At 32.6% G+C, this 23144-nt stretch overlaps 1 protein-coding gene across 6 annotated transcripts in view; it reads right to left on the reverse strand.

Moving 5' to 3' along the window:
• Nucleotides 1-954: 954 nt before the first annotated feature.
• Nucleotides 955-23144, reverse strand: part of EXOC1 (exocyst complex component 1) — a 63717-nt gene continuing 41527 nt past the window's right edge. For all 6 annotated transcript variants that reach the window (XM_074229394.1, XM_074229391.1, XM_074229396.1 and 3 more), the window contains 7 exons: nt 22960-23067; nt 21470-21546; nt 20501-20729; nt 16170-16353; nt 6591-6790; nt 5877-6071; nt 955-1782 (listed from right to left, as the gene is read on the reverse strand). In XM_074229394.1, the coding sequence (XP_074085495.1) occupies nt 1630-1782; nt 5877-6071; nt 6591-6790; nt 16170-16353; nt 20501-20729; nt 21470-21546; nt 22960-23067 (1146 nt within the window). In that variant the 3' untranslated portion in view covers nt 955-1629. The remainder of the gene's footprint in view (nt 1783-5876; nt 6072-6590; nt 6791-16169; nt 16354-20500; nt 20730-21469; nt 21547-22959; nt 23068-23144) is intronic.

Consider the following 23144-nt stretch of genomic DNA (forward strand, 5'->3'; position numbering starts at 1 on the left):
GTCCTTATTCAGGAGGATGGGAAGGTACTCATATTCATAGTCAAGGCATCAGCATACAGAGGTTAGACTGATTCACATCTCCTCTCTGTAGGGCTAAGCCCATGAGTTCTAGATGATGATTTATCCTGGGAGTCCTGGATTTCTGTAAAATCTCAAAACTTCTAAACCCCTAAACAGTGGCTACTATGTTTTTCTCTTACTGATGCAGTTTCAGTCTTTGTTCAGCTCCTCTCTGCTTCTTTACTGAAATTTTGCAATGGTCTCCTTAGTATTAAGCCACTCCACTTAGCCAGATTTTTATCCCTAAAGCCAGGTCTGATCACATCATTCATTCCCTCCCTCAGATTGTTGTTATCTCCCAAATCTTTCATGGATAGAAGCAAACTTCTTGAGGGCTTTGAAGCCCTTCAAGACCTGACTCTGCCTTATGTTTCTAGGCTGATGGTTACAGAACTCTCCTTCACAAACTCTATGTTTCACCTAACTAGACTATCCTACTTGTTCTGTAAACATAACCTTGCCTCTTCCTTCTCCATATGGTCTCTGCCTAAGATTGTCTCCTGTGTTTGAAGTGCACACCATCTTTACTAGAATGGATGAATTTTAAAGTTTAACTTTAAATATCTGAAAAGTGTTGAAACATTAGCTTCTTTACACTGGTGAACAAAAAAATGTCACTTTTGGGTTTGCAATAAAAATAAAGTAAAATTCCCTGGATTCCTGCCCTAATCAAGTCTACTGCATAGTCTCTGTCTGAATGTCTGAAATACACTCCCATCTTAGCTTGGGCTCAGAAAATCAGCTTAGGTGCTCCTACAGGAAACCTTTCCTGAGCTCCTTGGTAGAACATAAGCTTCTTGATGGCAGGGTTGGCTTGGTATTTTGCAGGTACTCAATAATTTCAAATTGAAGTAAAAATAAAATATACACCATCAAAACAAATACAAAGTTAGCTTTGAAAAAAAATCTCTTTACTTCACCATCAGTACATGTCTTTATTTATCTAAGGCAATGAGGTTAAATGACTTGCCCAAGGTCACACAGCTACATAATTATTAACTGGTCACATTTGAACTCAGGTTTTCCTGACTCCAGGGCCAGTGCTCTACCTAGCTGCCCCATCAGTACATTTTTAATAAGATACAGTTACACCTCAAAACATAAACTTCCTAATGTTATCTCTCCTCATACAAACACACAGACACAGATGAAACTGCAAAATAAAACAGTTCTGTACAGTACGTTAAAGGTAACATGATTCTCAAGAAAGAGAATTAAATTTGGAGTGTCCACTGTATTTCCAATGCACTTTACAAACTCCAGGTTACAGTGCTCATGAGCAAGAAAGGGATCCACAAATGTAAATCTTTTGCACAATGTCAGAAAAATAAGTGCAATTTAAATGAAGAGAAAATTATTCTGTTTCATTAGTACACAACCTAGTAAGTGAACAATACTGCTGCTAATGAGGGTCTGTAATGTTGCACTGAATATCTGTACATTTACTTGACATTCAGCAATATTTATTAATATATAAAGTTTCCAATCCAGGTTTTTGAAGCATGTAGCTTGAATATCTGGACACTGTCTGGCATTTTAAAAACACTGTTAGCTTTTCTTTTGTTGAGTCTAATGTGACTGGGCAATGCTAGAACAATAGTCTAGGATGTCCTGAATGGTGAATTCCATTGTAACACCAGATCCAGGATAGCATCGTGCTATCAAACCCTCAAAGTGCTTGTATTGGCGTATAAATTCATCTTGCATGGAGTGCCACACCACCTAGTATAAAAGATGGAGACAAAACACAAAATTGTGACAATAAATAAAAAAATATTGTGAGGTCAAATAAAATTACATATGGACATTCTACCTCCATCACTCTACCTTCACTGTAGATTCATCAACTGTAAGATGGGGATAATAACAGCATCTCCCTCCCAGGGATGTAGTGAGGATCAACTGAGATGATAATTGTAAAGTGCTGATAATTTCTTTTCTCTTCTATTACAATTTTTTTCTTATAATTAAGAAAACAGTTTTATTTAACTGTTGAAAACCAATTGAGAAAATAGCCAATCCTGATCTTCTAAAGATCATGGGTAATCCAGGGTCAATGAAAACACTGCATAATTTTCCAAACACAATATGGCTTGGACTCTTTCTCCTACTAAATTGAGGTCCCACATCAAAATGTATCTGCAGTACTAACACAACTGAGCTCAATAGGATGTTGGCTCAATTAAATATTATAACCTAATCAATAAACACTTCTTATCTACTTTTGTTCTTCCAGTGTGTATGTCTAAGCAGATATTTTTTAGATTATTGAACATTTTACTCAGAAGGCTTTGTATTAATTGCATCAATTTTTGTTTTATGATGCATTTGTGAATAGGAGAAAACTTCACTGATGGAGGAACCCTCAATTTGTACTATGCACAGAAAATACTTATTTTCATAACCTGGGTGAACAGACTAAATGAGTATGTTTCCTTGTGTTAAACTTTAATTCTGCTATTAAGAGTGGTCATTTTGTATGTCAGTGAAAGAAACTGAACTTTAGAGACCTTTTTTGAATCAAGTTTACCTGTAGCAGTTTCATTTTTTTAACCTAACTTTTAAAAAAAACCAATAAGAAACAGATATAAGTGGGAACTTATGTTTTCTATATTTCTCAGTTGTGTGATATATAGTCTCCTCTAGAAATAATTTGTGAATGCTTATATTATTTTAACTTTCATCAAGGAGATACCCGGTGCCCAGAAAGGTCATTATTTCAAATGTTTTGTAGATTGGAGAAAAGATTCAAGTGCTTGTTACTTAACTTTAAGTAATTTATTAGTTACTTAAAATATATTGTATGTCTGTATGTGCATGCACACAACACATATACACATATACATACACCTTATGTTGTCTTTATTATCTTGGAATCTTTGTAATATCTTTAAGGAGAATATGTATATAGTTCTAAATTATATTATCTGAACCAAAATCACTTCTGTAAATAGTCAGGGGTCCAATCATTTTTCCTGACCATTTTCTTATGTACTATTAGTAATTTTTTAATATATTACATTGGGTACTGAGGTAGAAGACATTTAATGTTCTATTGGCAGATCTATTTCATTTCATATCGATTGTTCTACTCCCAATTTCATCTACAAATGTTCTCAAGACGATTTGGCTTAGCAAATTCACCTGAGGTGAATCTGCAGGAAGAGATTTTTTTAAATAACATTTTTTATGGTTAACTAAAATTAATCACAGTGCAAACTCTCTACATCTTTCAATTAACTCGGTGAAAAAGTAAAGTTGTGTTTTTCTGTGGAATCTTGTTTATCTGTCTATTCCCTTCTAATACCCTCACTGAGGATGTCCATTGTGTATATGTAGATTAGCTTCATAAAAATTTAGATAAATAGTAGATATACAGGTTGGCAGCTCAGGATATCACCTCAGGATAATTTTGACCTTGATTGTCTTTCACTATTTCACGAGACAAATGATGCTTTGAGCTTGTACTCTAAATGAATGATAGATTAGGACTGTTTTTATAAATATACACATTGTTTTTATACATACACACACACATATACTGATTTTGACTCTGCTTCAATTAATTAATGATCTGGTCACACAAAATTAATTCTGAAATATCTTCCAGCTTGATAATTACTTGCTTCATGTTCTATTAACATATAGGCAAGTTTATTGTTTGAGATAGGGTTTGGTACTTGCCATGTCTAGAGTGTGTTTTTTAGTTTATTCTTTTTCAAGTAACAAATTTTTTAAAAATTAATCTGCCTTTCCAAGTACCTCCTTCCTCCACAGTAAAATTGTTTTAGAAATTCATCCAAAAAAACCAAATTCCCCAATACATACATATGAACATATAAACACACATACATCTAAATATCTGTCTACAAAGAGAACTTTTTTTGCATTAACCAGATAAAAAAAACACTGAACTTTATCTACATATATGATACCCTCACTACTAAAAAACTCCTTTTCCAAATAAGAAAAATATTCAGAAACTTAAAGAAGTCTAATAACATATTCTATCATTCATATCTGCCTAGAAGTGAGTAGAGCATTTCAGCTTCACTCTTTTGAACTTGGGTTTTATCACTAAGTTGATGATAATTCTAGTGTCTTTCAAAATTGTTTTTGCCTATATTATTATAAACACATTGCTTTTCTTCATGAGACTACCAGAGAATAGAGAGGAAAACAATATTGTGCAGAACAAGTTTTTAACTGTCAGAGTTGACTGAAAGGCATAGAGAATTTAGACTGTGATCTTTTTGTAAACCATTGTTTGAGTATATGTATTATATAAACGCAATAAACATAACTGATGCATCAATTAGTTGGCAACTATTGATGCTTTCTCAGTTGCTTTGTTTTGGCAATGAGTTGTGAATATAAGCATGAATATATATGTGTACAGACACACACACACACACACATATACAAACACAACATTTTTTTTCTTTCTCTCTTACATACATCCACACTTACCTCTTCATCCCCTCTCCCCCCTCTATATTGCCCTCCAATTCTCTATCATGGTCTGGACAAGTAGATATTCTCATCTTCTTTGCAGGAAGAGGTTTTTTAAAATAACATTTTTTATGGTTAACTAAAATTAATCACAGTGCAAACTCTCTACATCTTTCAATTAACTCGGTGAAAAAGTAAAGTTGTGTTTTTCTGTGGAATCTTGTTTATCTGGCTATTCCCTTCTAATACCCTCACTGAGGATGTCCGTTGTGTATATGTAGATTAGCTTCATAAAAGTTTAGATAAATAGTAAAGTAGATATACAGGTTGGCAGATACTGATGTTCTTTCAGTTGCCTTATTTTGCTAATAAGAAGTTATGAAATTTTTTATGCCTTTGGCATCTTCTTTTTTATATATTTATATTTCCAAAATAAAATCAACAAAGTAGCTCCATAACAGAGCTATATCAAATATGTTACAGAGCAACTGTTATTGTCATGGTGTAATAGCATTATCTTTCCACTGCAACTGGTATAAAATTTTAAAAAATATATTTTCACTATATTATAACTTAAAAATGATTAAAAATTTAGAAAAGAAAAGATGAATAAGAAAAACTTTGGAGCGGCTAGGTGGCGTAGTGGATAAAGCACCGGCCCTGGAGTCAGGAGTACCTGGGTTCAAATCCGGCCTCAGACACTTAATAATTACCTAGCTGGGTGGCCATGGGCAAGCCACTTAACCCCATTTGCCTTGCAAAAACCTAAAAGAACAAAACCAAAAAAAACCCTTTGAAAGATTTAAGAAATATATTGTCAGACAAAATTTTACCACCGTGGATCATTTCTCTGTGTGAAAAAAACTTTAAACCTTTCAAATATAAAGTGCTTATATATATTACTTATGGTATAGAAGTTAAATAATCCAAACATAATACTGCATAACAGAGAAAGTAATGTAAAACTTTTAGACATATCTTCTTTTTCTTTTCTTTTTGTAGGTTTTTTTTTTTTTACAAGGCAAATGGGGTTAAGTGGCTTGCCCAAGGCCACCCAGCTAGGTAATTATTATGTATCTGAGGCCGAATTTGAACCCAGGTACTCCTGACTCCAGGGCCGGTGCTTTATCCACTACGCCACCTAGCCGCCCCTAGACACATTTTCTTAAGATTACTGCAAAAATATTGATTCAGAAATGTCTGACTTTAATTCATCCCTTCACTAACCTGGTCTGCAATTTTGGGAGCATTAAGTAATATTCCTGATCTTTTTCTTCTTTAAGCTGTCTGACTATGGAGAGACTCTGGTGGGGGAGATTTTTGTAAGTTTTGAATTATTTAATCAAAGGAATAAAAATCCATACCTGAAGCAAATTTTCTTCTTCACAAAGATGTTTATCAACTTTCTTGTAGAGATTATCTAGTCCCTTCTTCACTTCCTTTCCAGGATATTCTTTGATAACCTTACGAAGTTCTTGTTTATTAAATGCAAGTTGATAACTAACTTCTTCTTCCCTTATACCTTGTGCTACTCGAGCTTCAACACCCTCAAAGAAATGCTATAATGAAATTCAATCAGAAAATTAACTGACATAACCTGTTTTTCTTGTACCTTGTATTAAATTTCAACAACAGATAAAAAGTTCAATGATTTGTAATATTCCCTGTTGCAAGTTTTTAAGACAAAAAAAGTGACTTCCTAAGCACTATTACTAGTTGATTAAAAACTCAATAATTAATTAAACTCAACTATGGATAAAGATAGAAGGATATTTTTATAAGTACTGGTTTGCAAGTTCTCTAAAACTAACATATTCTTCTTTGACATGTACAGCTTGATCTTGATTATAAGTTACTGACTATATTCATTAAAGGAAAGAAAAAAAGAATGGATGGTATAGTTCTTCCTCATATACAATCACAGTCTTTGAACTTTTAGTTAAATATAAGTACAAAAGAAAGGTAATAATACCATTCCTTCATTAATATGCACAAGATTTAAAAACTTGTTTATAGCACTGCACATATATATTTATTTATGTTCTGAACCTCCCCCAAAACACTAAAAAGGTACTTACATTTAGTTTTTCAAGAGGTTGTCCTAAGGAATAGATAACATAAGACTGAAGATGGTCTGTGTACTTCTGTTTGGCTTCTTTTTTTTCAGCTTCTAGACATGAGATTTTCAAACGAGAAAGAGTTGCAAAAATATGGTGGAAATTCTCCATCATCACCACATCCCTGGGAGTCTTCTGGCTTTCATTTGCAACTTTTTCCACTAAAATAAGAATAAGAAGAGTTAAAAGAAAAATCAAAGGACATGAATCCTAAAAGACCTTTTGGATGGGAAAAAGACAAAAAAAACCACCAGAAAATGGAACTCTTGTGAATTCTATCCAGAGTGCATTTAGCAATGTCAAATTTTGATTACTTAGAAAGAATTGAGGATCAAGTTTATATGTCATGTGGAATCTTATTCTTTTTCTAATGCCTACTGGCCCTTCAACAAAAAACAAAAACTGGTTAGCAACTTCAGGAAAAGATGGAGATCTTCAGGAAAAGATGTAGAGATCAGGATGAAGCTTAATTTAAGTAAAATGTAAACACACATAATGCTAAAAGGGGCTAGTTTAAGCTGATGCATGCTTAGGATATTTAACAATCACAATCTGTCATCTACTTTTTAAAGATGCTCTTTTACCATTTCCATATATTTTCCAGATTAATTTAAAATTTTAAAAATTATATTAACATTATTTTGTATTATCTATACTTCCCATTGTGTTCTCCTCTCTCCCTTCCAGAAAGTAATCCTTTATAACAAAGCAGGAAAACAAAATCAATTAGTTCAAATATCAAAAAAACAACAACAACAAAAAAAACAACCTGAGACTACATGCACTGTTCCATACTCACAGTCCCCATTTCAGCAAAGAAGCAAGGGGAATGTCTTCTTTTATTTTTTGGGTCAAGTAATATTTTAATCACTTTGTGAAATTTCAAAATGATTTTTATAATGGTTACACCAATTTACAGCTTCACCAGGAGTGCTTAAGTGTATCTATCTTTCTACAATTCCTACAACATTGATTATTCTCATTTTTGTTATTTTTTTTTTTTTGCCAACTCTGAGGAGTGAGGAGAAAATTACTTTCTCTATTTCTCTTAGTGATCTGGAGTTGTTCTTTATATGGTTTCTAAAAATTTAATTTTATTTTGAGAATGAATAAAAGCATGGCTTTTATTTATATATATGTATACATATATATTGTATATTTCTTTCTAAAAATAAAGAACTTTGAGGACTTATACATAAAGTGTGTGTATATATTCTGTCGTAGCCTAAAATTAGAATCTAAGGGAATGTCTTTATGTTGAGGAAAAGTTAAACAAATTGTGGTATTGTGAATATAACTAAAAACCATTGCTCCATAAATAATGATAAAATGTTTTAGAGGAAACTTGGAAGATGTCTAGAAATTAATGTAGGGTGGGGTAAGAAGAATTAGAAGAATAGCTTATATAATAACATAGAAAAAACAATTTTGAAAGATTTTAGAACTCTGATCAACATAATGATAAACTAGGAGTCCAAAAGAATAAAGATGAAAATACCACTCACTTCCTACAAGAGAGGTGAACTTAAAATGAAGAAAAAGACATGTCCATAATGGGAATTTGTTTTTTGGATTATGCATGTAAGAATTGAGAGATTTCTTCTTTTTTCAAATTTGTTCAGATTTGGTAGGGGATAGAGAAGAATGGGATAGATTTAAAATTTTTTAAAAATAATTTTAATAATTTTTATATTCAATAATTTTATTTATTACATTTATAATTATTTATAATTATATATAATTTTAATAATTTTTAATAATTTAAAAAATTTTTTAAAGGATGAGAATGGAAGGAAGTTCAGAAGTAAACAGATAAGCAAGTAGTTTTGAAAGTAACATGGTGAATTCTATAACCTTAAAAAAAGCAAGTTATATGGAATAGAGATTTGCTGTTTTATATATCTCATTTTTTCCTGTTGTTCTGTGTAAATATTTAACTGCAGAATAAAAACAACTAAAATAAACACTCAAAGGCAAAAAGTAATTAAAAAAAATTAACAAGCATTTTTCTTCCCCTCTCACCTTTCCAGGTCCCCTAATAAAATGGTCTTCCATATTTCTGTTATTTGTGTATATATATATATATATATATATATATATATATATATATATATGTCAAATTGTAGACTCTTATATGAGATATTTACTATAAAGGTTTTTTTTTCAGTCAACTACTTTCTTTTTATTCTACTGATATTGTATTCCCACAAAAGCTTTTCAATTTCATGTAATCAAAATCATTTACCTTATTTTTCTAATTACCTCTACCTCTGGTTTGTTTGAAAATTCAGTTTCAAGGTCATAACTCCTGTTAAAACACACATGATTTATGTACATAATTTCTACACAAAACCATCAACATTCAAATTAATTATTGTAATATTAGATTTTTTTTTAGCTTTCCAGTTCCCCAGAAATTCTCATCGGAGTTCTTATCTTTAGGTTTATCACACCCTGGGTTATAGATGTCCATTATTCCTAACTGTGCTTTATCTAGCTTTTTCATAGAATTACTTTTCTATTTTTAAATCAGTGCACAATGTTTTGCTTTGCATTAATTCCATATATACTCTAAACAGAACAAGTATACTTATTATATGTATATATATATATATATATATACATATATACACACACACATATACATACACACACACACACACACACACACACACACACTGTATACTCTAAATAGAACAAGTAACTTTAGATTTTCACAGCTCAGCATTGCATATTGTGCCCATATGCCTTTGCCCAGGCTGTTCCTAGAACCCACTGTTCTCCTTGTTTTTATTTTGACAAAGACACAGACAGACAGACAGACAGACACACACACATTTTATTTTTCTCAATTACACGCGAAGATAGTTTTCAGCATTCATCCTTTGCAAGCCTTTGAGTATCACATTTTTCTACCATCTTCTCTTCCTTTCCCCTCCCCATGGCAGTGAACAATTTGATATAAGTTGTATATGTATGATTATGTTTAACATATTTCCATATTAGTCATGCTGTGATAGAATAATTAGAACTAAGGGGAAAAATCATGAGAAGGAAAAAAACCAACATAAAACAAGTTTTAAAAAGTGAACTTAGTATGTTTTGTTCTACATTCATACTCCAAAGTTTTTTCTCTATGCATAACAGAAGACTTAGTTTTCTTCAAGGTTCAATACAGTTATGATCACCTATTGAAATCTTTCCAGCTCTTAGTGTTCTCTCCCCTTCCTCAAATTACCATAGGTATCTGTCTCTCTAAATGTTGTGCCCTACTGTGGGATGTCAGCTCCTGAAGGTTTTTTGGTCTTGTCTTCATGTCCATGGCTTGGCATACAATTGCTTAAAAGTGGTTACTGAATGAAGAGCAGCCAAACTATAACTCACTGAAAAATTTTAAAAATATCCCTTATTAAGCATTGGCTGTGTGCTAGGAACTGAGAGGTCTCCCTTGAGGTCCACTGAAACAGTGCCTAGGTGTCACTATCTTTGCTCTTCTCTTCAATCTCCCTACTTCTTCTCAGGACACTGACATCTAGTCTTCACCATCATTCTTGACTTTCTCTCAACTCCTTCCCTCATCAGATCTTCCTAATGCTCAGGAGTGAAAGTATCACGACTCTACTCAACAAAGCAGAATTGCTCCCTGGTGCCTTCAACATCAGAGAGCAACTACTCTGCTTGGCTCATCTGGCAAAAATCTTTTCCAGAGTTGTGCACACCACAGTCACAGATTATACTGGCTGCCTCTCATTCTTTATACATAGAACCCCACTTCTTGCCCTGACTATCTGCTCTCTAGTTCAATCTTTCCTGAGATCTCCTGATAGCCAGAGCCTCTTATCTCATGCCTCCTCATCTATGCACAACAGACTACAGCAGGCACAGTTTTCACTTCTCTCTGTGTGGCAAGTGCTTAGCAAGGTGACCATACTTTACAGAGTCTTTATTAAATGCCCACTAATTGAAAGACCTCATGTAGTTAGGTGGTGCAGTGGATTGAGCACTGGCCTTGGAGTCAGGTGGACCTGAGTTCAAATCGAGCTTCAGACACTTTATAATTACCTAACTGTGTGACCTTGTACATGTCACTTTACTGCCTTGCAAAAACAAAAAAAGTACTCTTCAAAGACTACAGAAATTTTAGGGGCGGCTAGGTGGCATAGTGGATAAAGCACCTGCCCTGGAGTCAGGAGTACCTGGGTTTAAATCCACTCTCAGACACTTGGCCTTGGGCAAGCCACTTAACCCCACTTGCCTTGCAAAAACCTAAAAAAAAAAAAAAGACCTCATGTAGAAGGTAGTATCTGAGTTATGCCTTAAAGCTAGAAACTATACAGATTAGGAAAAGAGGGAGACAAAGAAGGAACCTATCCCACTCTCTGTGATAACCTTGTACCATAGGAGAGACTTGGAATGCTGTGTGTAGGAATGGCTGTTTGGAAAGAGCCTGGAGCTCAATTGTAAAGGGATTTAAATGTTAAACAGAGGAAGGTGTATTTTAATCCAGAGACAAATGAAAGCCACTGGAACTTCCTGAGTAGGGAAATAATATAATCAGACCTGGGATTAAAAAGATCAATTTGGAAACTGTGTGGAGAAAGAGCTGAAAATGAAGACCTCTTGGGACAGTACAGAGGGCTCAGATTAGTGTGGTGACTTGGTGAGGGGAAAGATATGAGCAATGATACAGAGACAGTACTGACAAGATTTGGTCACTGTCTAGATATGTGGGGTGACAAGAGTCAAGGTTGACTTTGAATGCTGGGAACCTGGATGACTAAGGATGATGAAACCCTAAACACAAATAAGGAAACTGGGAAGAAGGGAAGTTTTTAGAGGAAAGAAAATATATTCTGTTTTCACTATTATGAGTTTAAGATATTAAAATGTCCAATAGAAACTGGTCATGTAAGGCTGGAGCCAGAGCAGGCTAGACAGTGTTCTACTGGCTCAGGAGAGCCCACTTAAAATTTTGAAAGTGAGCACTGCAACTCTGAAATTGGCAAATGCTAAAAATCAGGGTTTGATTTAGTTTCCTTGGGTGTTTAGTCTTAATAAAGTGATGGAGAAAATATTAAGATTAACTTAAAAGTGTGTCATTCACACCTTTTTCTTCTTGGGAATCTGGTTGCTAAACATTTACTAGTACATCCCTGGGTTGGGGCTCAGGAGAGAGACTAGAAGTATATTTATAAATATCTATAGTCATCTGCTTAGATGTAATACATATATTTTATATAACATAATATTAATTAAAATTACATTGTATAATATACAGATAGATATGTCTTAATTATAATAATAATAAACCTATATAGGGATTATAATGTCAGTTTGGTTATATAAGAGAATATAGAAAGAAGGTAGCCCAGGACAGAACATGTTAGAGAATATGACACAGATGATGATTCAGCAAAGAAGTCAAATATAGGTAGGAAGAACCAAAAGAGATCAATGTGATGAAAATTTAGAAAGGAGAGAGCTTTTTTATTAAAGATATTTGAGTTTTACAATTTTCCCTCCAATCTTACTTTCCTCCCCCCCCACGGAAAGCAATCTGTCAGTCTACTTTGTTTCCATGTTGTGCATTGATCCAAATTGAGTGTGATGAGAGAGAGAGCATATCCTTAAGGAAGAGACAAGAAGTCTAAGAGATAACAAGATCAGACAATAAGATATCTGTGTTTTTTTTTTTAATTAAAGGGAATAGTCCTTGAACTTTGTTCAAACTCCACGGCTCTTTATCTGGATACAGATGGCACTCAAGAAAAGAGTTTCTAAGAAGAAGTTAACAGGGTGAGAAAATGAGGACTAAGGTCCTTGAATTTGGCAATGAGAAAGAAGACTGTATGTTGGGATAACCTGTTTTAACTCTTAACTTCTCTTTATTTCTCAAAGTCCCTCTATGATACAGCTATTTATTTATGGTATGTTTTGTAACCAACCATAAACAATTTCTTTTTAAGGCTTAGAGGTTTCAACAATTTATTTTAGGGAGAAATGAAGAAAATGTCATTTTCACTACAATAGATGTGGTATGGTTGTCTCATTCCAGCTACAGTTAATACCTTAAATTACAGAATCTTTAAACAGTAAAACAAATAACATAGGCCAGAACACTAATAATGTTAGCAAAATTCCCTATCTCAGGTCTACTATTTTGATAAGTTACCTCAAATTCTTCTAAAGTTACTCCCTGTGGTCTACAAAAATTTTAATTTTTGAATACAGATTAAAAATTACTCATATTAAATTAAAAAGTTTTTTGTATTAAAATACTATTATTTGAGGAGTTAACAAAAATTGCCACCATAATACATTATTTTTAGATTAGGAATGAAAGTGACACAGGTTCTTTAGTAGCATCTATATTTTAAGTTACTTAACTCTTGGTTTGACTTCAAAAAGGCATGAGCCCAAATATTAAGTTAATAACTTCTTCCCTAAGTTATTCTTACAGAAATTACCACTCTCTTTCCTCCAGGCCTTTATACTAAAGAAATCTTAATATATCAGTATCAAATATGCCTCAGCCTTTGACTTTCCCCTTTGCATCTGAATTTTAAAAAATTCTATAAATTATTATATACTTAAAGCATTGAGGAGTAAAAATAGGCTTGGTGAATATTAGTGACATTTTTCAATGGTCTCATTACTTTCAATTTTGATCTTTTTTTTTTCCTTTTCTGAAATTGCCTTAATTTTTTTTTCCATGTACAATCTCTGGTTAAATAAATAGCCACTTCTTTATGATACCAATTAATTCTGAAAAACAGCAGCTCTCATAGCATTTTTTTTTCTTAAAATAGTATTGTTTTCTATAGCTAATGCAGTTTAAAGGAAATCTTCTATAAATTTGTTTTCTTTTTTAAGATGCTGAACTCAGAGGAAAAGAAACATTTTATATTCAAGGTAAACCACAGAATAAGAACTAGGAAAAACAATTAAAAAAAAATATAACTAGCAACTCTATTGCCAGGAGGCAAGAACCAAAGAATGTGATTAATAGTTTCTTCGAATAAACTTTTTTAGGACAAATTCATTTGAGTTGGTAGACCCAGGGAAGAGCACCTCAGGACACAAGTTTCTTTTGAGGTGGAGAATCTGGGACATGGTATACTACTATACCATGGTATACTACTATCACAACAGCAAAGTGTCATGGTGGGCTGAGAGCAAGACTTGGGGTGGCTATTTTAAAGAGGTTGTATGGGAGTAAGGAAAAAATATCAGCAATTTCCTATTTTGACTTATTATTGCTAATCTGGGGTTAAGGAAGGAATACAAGTGCTATTAGTATTCTCTAAATTTTGGTTCACTGTGTACATCATTTCATTTGCCCCATCCTTGGAAACTCTGCCAGGAAATTTACTATTATACTGCAATTCTTGTGTTCATTTTTTAAAAAAAGCACCAGGATTGCTTGGTGGAAAATTATATGTAGTTTATAAATATTCAGATAAAAAGTTCACCTTTAGATTCTCTTATATGACCTAAATGTAAAATTATCACACAGATCTTATCTTTATCAGATTAATAGGACCTTCTCTTCAAAGAAAATGTTTTATATAAAAGGGAGAATACTGCCAAATGATTATGGTCTTCTGGATATGAAGATAAGAAATAAAGCACTGGAAATAGCAGCTCAGTCATTCTGATGATTGAAAAATTCAAATTTCTCCAAAGAGCAATAAACTGTGTATTCCCTTTGATCCAGCAATACCACCACTAGGGCTGTATCCCAAAGAGATCATAAAAAAGGAGAAAAAAACCCCTTTTAAAAAATATTAAAAAAATTTTTTTGGAGGGGTATTTTTGGTAATGCAATGAATGGGGTTAAGTGACTTGCCCAAGGTCACACAATTAGGTAATTATTAAGTGTTTGAAGTCATATTTGAACTCAGGTCCGCCTGACTCCAGGGCTGGTGCTCTATCCACTGTACCACCTAGCTGCCCCATAACCCCTTTTTCGTATGAAAAGTACAAAAATATTTATAGAGTTATTTTTGTAGTGGCAAAGAATTAGAAAATGAGATGTTCCTCAATTGGAGAATAGCTAAATAATTTATGGTATATGAATGTGATGGAATACTATTGTTCTCTAAGAAATCATGGGGGGGGTGGCTAGGTGATGCTGTGAATAGAGCACCAACCCTGAAGTAAGGAGTACCAGAGTTCAAATATGGCCTCAGACACTTAATAATTACTAGTTGTGTGGCCTTGGGCAAGCCACTTAACCCCATTGCCTTGCAAAAAAAAAAAAAATCTAAAAAAAATAGAAATCATGAGAGGGCAAGACTCTAGAAAAGCCTGAAAAGACTTCTATGAACTGATGCTGAGTGAAGTGAGCAGAACCATGAGAACATTGTACATATTAACAGCAACACTGTGAGATGATCAACTAAGATGGATGCAGCTCCTTTCAGCAGTTCAGAAATCAAGGACAATCTGAGAGACCTGTTATGGAAAATGCTATCCACATTCAGAGAAAAAAAACTATGAATTCTGAATGCAGAGCAAAGTATACTATGTTTACTTTTGAAAACTTCTTTTATGTTTTTCTTTTTCTTGGTTTTTAGTTCTGCTTCTTATTTTACAACATGACTAATTTGGAAATATGTTAAACATGACTGTAGATGTTTAAACTATATCAGAGTACTTGCTGTTATGAGGAGGGGAGAAGTTAGCGAGGAAAGATGAATGGTGAAAACTATCTTTGTATGTAATTAAAAAAATAAAATATTTTTAAAAAAAGAATCCAAATTTGTTTTTTTATTACTATATATTAGAATCAGGTTTGTTTCATTGTTCCTTAAAATCCCTGATAGCAAAAGTGTTCTATTCTTTTTCATTCCTTTAAATTTTCTAAAGCAATTTAAAAAACTCCCCAAACCCTCAACTAAAAACTAGTAACTCACTCTATGAAAATTTAACTTAAGCATCCAACTACAGAGTAGGAGTGAGAAGATAATAGACAATGACCTAAGACAATTGTATTAAATGCCACTAAAATGTACATAAGGATTGATATAGGCCACATAATGTTGAAAACGACATGTTAACATTATCTATATTCTACAGTATTCTTATTTATTTTGTTAAATATTTCCCAATTATATTTTAATCTAGTTCAGCTCCACTTGGGAATGTTGTTATTGAAGTAAGCCTTGAGTCTGAAAACTCTGATTGAATGCTCTGACAAGTAAGCACCCTTTTTGTTACCTGAGCTCCCTTAAAAGGCCTGGAAGAATTGTCAGTGCAATCAACCACATTCATTTCAGTTGTTTGCAGAAGCCTTCAGGTAACAAGAACAATAGAGGGAAATCTTCAGTAAAGCAAAACCCTCGTCTGTGTCTATGGATTGCCTGTGACTGTGTCTAACATGTTCTACCTAATATATAAAAAGTGGCTACTTAATAAATATTTGATTTCCTATCACTGAAAAAAGAGAATTCAAAATATAAATCAAAAGTTATCTTTAAATTATCACAAAATTAAGAAAAAAGATAAAAAGAGTGAAAAAAATCTGTTAAAACTTACCATTTACAAAGACTCCTCTTATAAGTTTTATGTAAGCTTTATCTAGATCTCCTCGACGTTCTGCATTCTTAAAGATTGATTCAGCAAGCCCTGCAAATTCTTCAAATTCAGCAACAAATGGAAGAATCCCCACTTTGCTCTTCTTTGAGATCTTTACTTCTTCCATCTGTCTTATTTGGTTACTCTAAAGACAGGCAGAAAGTAAGACAATGTAATACATTAATTATAAGAAACACAACAGATGACAACCAACTATTTTAAGTATAAGCAGAGATGGTAATACATCTTATTAAGTAGATATAAATAATCACAACAAAAATAATGAAAGAGTTCATTATTATGCCCTTAAAATAAGCTTCTTTTAAAAGTGAATTAACAAAATTTGTTAAAAGTTGTTAAAAAAGTATAGACTATCAATGAAATAATTATATGATTGTAATAATTTTTTGGTTCAAAGTTGTGGATGGAATGTATTTGTTTTCCTGTGCTCAGGGCTGTTAAATGGCATGTTCAAAATTTTTCTTCAAGCATTTTGGATTGTTAGGCCAATAGGAAATAAAGCTTTCCCAGGGTGGCTCTGATGTTACAAGATTCTTGTCCATTTCTGGCCTACTAATTTCTGTTGAGAAGAGAGGGAGAGAGACAGAAAAAGAGTCTTCATTTCAGATTTGAGAAATAATTTTATCTGATTTGTATCCATTACTTCTTTCTAAACTGATATAGAAATACTTTTTTTTTAATTCAGATAAAACAGAAATCTTCCCAACAGTACAAGCAGGCATTGCAGTCTTTAGAGTAGCAAGGTGAACTGGTAACACATATTTCTGAATGGGAATCAGAAGACCTGTGCTTACATGTCCTAGGTCTGCCATTTGTTGGTTCTAAGAATCATTTTGCAGAATACTGCTGGAATGCAATTCTAAATTTTTAAAGTAAAATTTTTAAGTACAAAAATAATTTTTATAATTCATACACTATACAAAAATGCAAATACTATTTTCATTAAAGATTATAATAAAAAATTAAGTGAGGATTTGGGTAGTGGATTACTAGTGAAAAAGGTACTATGAGAATTGTTCAGTTGTTCATATTGTCATTGGTAAATATTACCTTCTTATATGTACACATAATCAAGATTTGACAGAATATCTGAAATCAGAATTTCTTGATCCCATTTAGGTAGATTATCTTTGGAGATTTTAGATACCAAGATTATGGATTAGTCTTAATACACTCTAAAGTTATTAGAATTCTACACATTCAGGGTAGCTGGGTGTTGCAGTGTTTAGAGCACTGGCCCTGAAGTCAGGAGGACCTGAGTTCAAATCCAGCCTTAGAAACTTAATAATTACCTAGCTGTGTGACCATGGGCAAAGTCACTTAACCCCACAGCCTTGCAAAAACAAATTTAAAAAAATTCTATTCAATCAAGGCAGTTCTAAATCTTATTTTTTTTCCTCTAAGGAATAGAATAGTACTTAATAAAAAATAAAGCTCTTTGTGCTGACAAATACCTATGTAACAAAATCTCTAAGCACCTCTACAGACAAAAAATTCTCATATATCTAGTACTGACTGATGACTTCAGGGATTAAAGGATCTCTCCTCTTTCAATTTCAACATTAGAAACAAAACAACTCAACATACCAATTTCATACCTTTCCTCCAAGTCAAGGCATCCAAATCATAGTTTCAGTCATTTTGGGAGCAAAATTTACGTAACTACTCTGTGTGTGTGAGTGTGAGTGTGTGTGTGTGTGTGTGTGTTGATCTTAGTAGTTCAAAACAGCTGATATTTTTCTTTAATCTTACTTTTAGAGTTACAAAATGCTTCTCATATAAACTGTGAAGTAGATAGCAAAAATATCAATGTCTTTATGGATTTCTCTGACCATAGGACCCAGAATGGTTTAATTTTTCATTTTAGGTTAAACTATAGTCACTAACCTTGATCCTAAGGATATTACGATTTTTTTGCCAAGGGTTGAAGTAATCCCTGAAAAATCTACTTCTTGTCTTGTTTACTCCGATTCTACAACTGTAGCTCATGAACTTAGTGCCCTCAGCCTCAAAATATGGATTCAGTTCTATTAGTTTTCTTGCTTTAGACTTAATTCTGCCCATGCCCCCTGTTCATCATCTTTTTTTTTTTGGTTGGTTGGTTTAAACCTCATTCCTGGAATCATTTCTTTTTGGCCATATCAATTTTCTGTTTCTAAGTTAAATATGAATTTACAATTACCAAGAGCACCACAATCAACTCCCTGAAGCAGGGAGTACTTCTTTTTAGTTTAGGTTTTCTGAGCACAATAGTTTACACCTAGCAGGTACTCAATGTTTTTAAACTAAATTTAAGATCACTCATCCTAGGCAAACAGAAGTATGCTTAGAACACAAATATACCTGGAAAGGTTATTTATTATAGTGGGAAAGGCACTATTTTTGGAGACAGATTCAAATCTTGACTATGGGCAATTCCCTCAACCTCCAGGAATCTCAGTTTCTTCAAATGGAAAATAAGAGATTTAAACTACATGTGACTTTCTTAGCTCTAAATCCTATTAAACTATAAATATGTATTTGATGTTAATATAATTCATTCCCTCCCTTGTCCCTTGGGTAATAAAAGGCAGCTAGGTGATACAGGAGATATGAGTGTTGGGTCTGAAGACAGGAAGATCTGAGTTCAAATCTAGCCCTGAACACTTCCTAACTTTAGTTTCTTCATCTGTGAAATGGAAATAATAATAGCATTTCCCTCCAAGGGTGGTTCTGAGGATCTGAGGAGATAATATTAAAAAGTCTGTAGACAGTACCTGGCACATAGTAGGTACTATATAAATGTCTATTCCCTTCCCTTCCTTTCCCTTCCCTATAAGGTTGATGGGAAGTCCTGAATTGGCATAGATCCATTATTGACATGTAAGAGAAATAAATGAGGGGAATAAATCTTAATGGAGAGAGGTATGCAATTTAAAGTTATATTATGTTGGTAAAGGCAATTAACAAACACATTTTGTAAATTCTTTAAGCACTGAAATTTTATAAATCAATTCTTGATATATATATATGAAATGATTATCTAGTTTGTGAATGTAGGTAGGTCCCTTTTTTGGTTTTTGTGTTAGCCCATTTACCTTCTGGTTTTCCATATAGCGTTACTTCTAGACAGGCAAAAAAAAAGATGAGTTTTTATTTATTTGTTTGTTTATTTATTCATTTATTTATTTTGTTTTTGCAAGGCAAATGGGGTTAAGTGGCTTGCCCAAGGCCACATGGCTAGGTAATTAAGTGTCTGAGACCGAATTTGAACCAGGTACTACTGACTCCAGGGCTGGTGATTTATCCACTGCGCCACCTAGCTGCCCCCAAAAGATGAGTTTTTAAAGAATTAACTCTACTACTTCTTAGTATGAAGTCAATTTATTTAATAGTGTACTGACCAAAGCTGAAGTTGTCAGTCCAAAAAATAGCCATCAATTTCAAAAAATTTCACGTTATGTCTAGGTTTCTATTACTAAGGTTAATCAAGATGCTAAATAATCATGTAATTTTATTTACTCATTTTTAGAAAAAAATTATAATATTGATGCCCAAACACATACAGATTACATAAACTTTTTTTTTTTTTGGAAAAACATATCTAAAGATTGGGGGAAAATGCAGTTCCCACAACAACCTTAACATTGATCTTTTGTGTTTTCACCCTTTTAGGGAGATATGCAGCTCTTCAAGATATAGGTCAACTAACAATGTAAGCTTTCGTAGGTCTTATTAATCTGGAAGTTTTGAGTACAGGACAAGTAAAAGATTATTATGTGAGAACTATCCTAGCCAGGTTTGGAGAAGTCCTTCACTATAAAGTTGATTCCCTAGGCAGTTTTTTATTTTTGCAAGACAATGGAGTTAAAGTGACCTGCATAAGGTCACACAGCTAGGTAATTATTAAGTGTCTGAGGCTGCATTTTAACTCAGGTTCTTCTAACTCCAGTGCCAGTGTTCTTATCCACTCCATCACCTAGCTGCCCCCCTATGCATTTTTTAAATACCTGTTATAATCAGTTTAACAAACTGATGTATGAAATAACTAAAATTCTAATTCTAACTTCTGTGTTAATTCCTAAATTTGATAGTGGTCACTACTGCAACTCTTATTCTATTTTTTTTTAATTTAGAGGATGGTAAAGGGAAAATGGCCAGCCAGTTTCACTGTATATCCTTACCAACAATTTCAAAGCTTTGAAGAAAGGAAAAGAAGTTCCTCCTCTTGGCAGGATCTGAAATTATTTAGTCATTTATGATTACTTAAATTTAAGTAATAAGAAACTCACAATGCATTTGTCAAAATTCCTTTTTACAGTCACCAAAACATTTCCCAATGTGGTACTGAGAAAGGAAGCAGGATCCACATTTTGTGCAGTCCATACATGATGACTCATTTTGACTAGCATGTAGAGGGAGTTAAAGCTATCAATTTTGTCTCCTAATGCAATCAGATTGTTCAGTTCTGGCTCAATGCAGCGAAATATTTTAATCATCATTTGGCGAATCATATCTTTCCTGTTCAAAGAACAAACAAAGCATAGAAAATTTAGCACAGATTTCATATTAATTCTTCTCTAGCTCTATTAAGCTGTTGTCACATGAGTGAAAATTATTTTCACATAATACAAATAATAAATACTTTATCTTCCAGTTTTACAAATATTTTCTTGATTAAGAAAGAATTTTTGTCATTTATATTCTCTGAAAGTGTTATACAAATATGACTCTATGGAGTAATTGAATGCCTTTCAAAGGCTATCACTGATGGTGTGGCAAATTATGTCACAGTCAAAGACATCTTTGTTTTCCTGAAGTAAAAAACTATATAATACATCCAAATTTCATTTAAAACTTAAATAAGATACAAATTTCAAAATCTGAATTGAATTTCAGTCTATCTAAAAAATGTAAAAAACATTCTTAGTTCACTAGATACAAAAACAGGCATAAACTAGATTTGGCCTCCAGTCATAATTTGTTGACCAATGAAGTTCAGTTCTTATTTCCTATCCCAAGTTAAGAATTCAAGGGTTGAAGAAGTTGAGGCTATGCTATGCATGGAAACTTTCAATTCAACCAGTAATAAGCATAATAAAGTATTTGAGACCACTATCCTAATGATAAACCCAAATACAAGACTATGAGCACAATATTAATTTTAACTTCTTTTCACTACAGGAGAGAAATAAAAAATTTTACTTTAGGGGAATTAAAATTTTATTCTCTAAAATTAAAAAAGAAAAAAGCACACATACTCAGATGATATAGACTGTAGTACACCAGAGCTATACTGCCGTGATAACATTCCTCCATCCAAATCTTCTGTTTCAGTCTAAAAAATTTAGTTATTTTATATATATTACCATTAGACAATAAAGATATCCATTTAAACTACTTTATATATTAAATAAACTACTCATTTATATATCAAATATATCAAGTAACCTGCTCATCTTTAAAATGTTTTTAAAACATTAGTGCCTAGAAGAGAATATTTTATTAAAAACTACATCTTTAAAAGGCAATAATTATTAATAAGGCACAAATTATTTATAATTTGTTTTATGTTTCAACATGCTGCCTAGTACCTAAGATTTTATCTAAGTATCTATACTTAACTTTTAACCAAGAATCACTTAAGGAAAAAAATCCATAACTTACAACAATCAGAAACCTAGATAATTTCAAGTAATAACTTTAATTTTTTGGGTTGAGGTTTTTTGCTTGTTTGTTTTATTGTCCTATCATAGCATTAACATCAGAATTTAATGCCATTTAAAAGCCCAACAAGAATTACTACTTAAAAAATATTTGTGTTATTGAAGAAAGATATCTCTTATAGAAAAAAAGAGTGCTATGTATCAAGAGACCTGAATCCAAGTTTACTCAACGGATGTGTGATTCTAGGCAAGTCATTGACTTGACCCCTTTGTTTCAATGTTCTCATCATAAAATGGGGTTAAAATACTTACTCTGGCTGTTTCATCAGATTATTGTGGTGATCACTTGAGGTAAAATATGAAAATTATTTTGTAACCCTTTAAAAGCTCTAATGTAAGTACTTTTTTAAAAAAATTAAGAAACAGTAGTTAAGAGTCTTATGATGAAAGAGACTCATCCATGAGAAATATTAAGTTGCAGAAACAGTGCCAAAGGTAGTAGGGAATTTATGTTTCTGGTAACTCAAAGATTGATACATGCTTGCATCACTTAATTTTGCTATTCCTCTGGGTATCTTTATTTCCTTCTGTTTAGTCCTTTCAATAATGATCATGCCAGGTGAGACCTGTTATAGTCATCCACACTTTACAGATGAGAAAGCTAGGTTGCTAAATGACTTAGCTAGTGTCAGAGATTGTTAGCTACATAGTCAGAACTAGGATTTAGGTTTCTTGATTTTTCATTCTGTCCCAGCAATGAGCCCTGTACCATCCATTAATACATCTTGAAAGTCATACTTTTTATTTCATGTATAGGTGTATTTAAATTGATATTTTATCATACTCTTCTGTAAGATAAGTTGAAAGCAATTTTTTACTAATATGAAAAAATAAGGGTATGACATTTTTCTGAAAAATTAATTCTTATTTAATTCATTTTGATCATCTTGTAAAACCACACAAATTGGACAAAATTATACATATTGCTTGAAATTTGGTTCTACTTTTTTCTCAGGTTGTTATATATAAATTCTGATGAAATATTTAACATTACATGATATAACCAAACTAAATATGAGCCATACCACAGTTCCAGGAATATTCTGATGTTGCTGAAGTTTGAAAAATTTACTTATGAAGTCCTGCTCTGCTAGACATAGGGGTTCTAATTCACTTAGAACCTGTTCAAAGATCTAAAGAAAAGCAAATTAATCCATTAAATCACTGAACCATAATAAAATTTTTATTCTAGTTTGCTTCTTTCTGAAGA

The sequence above is a fragment of the Macrotis lagotis genome, chromosome 3 (genome assembly GCF_037893015.1).
Source record: "Macrotis lagotis isolate mMagLag1 chromosome 3, bilby.v1.9.chrom.fasta, whole genome shotgun sequence".
Classification (NCBI taxonomy): Eukaryota; Metazoa; Chordata; class Mammalia; order Peramelemorphia; family Peramelidae; genus Macrotis; species Macrotis lagotis.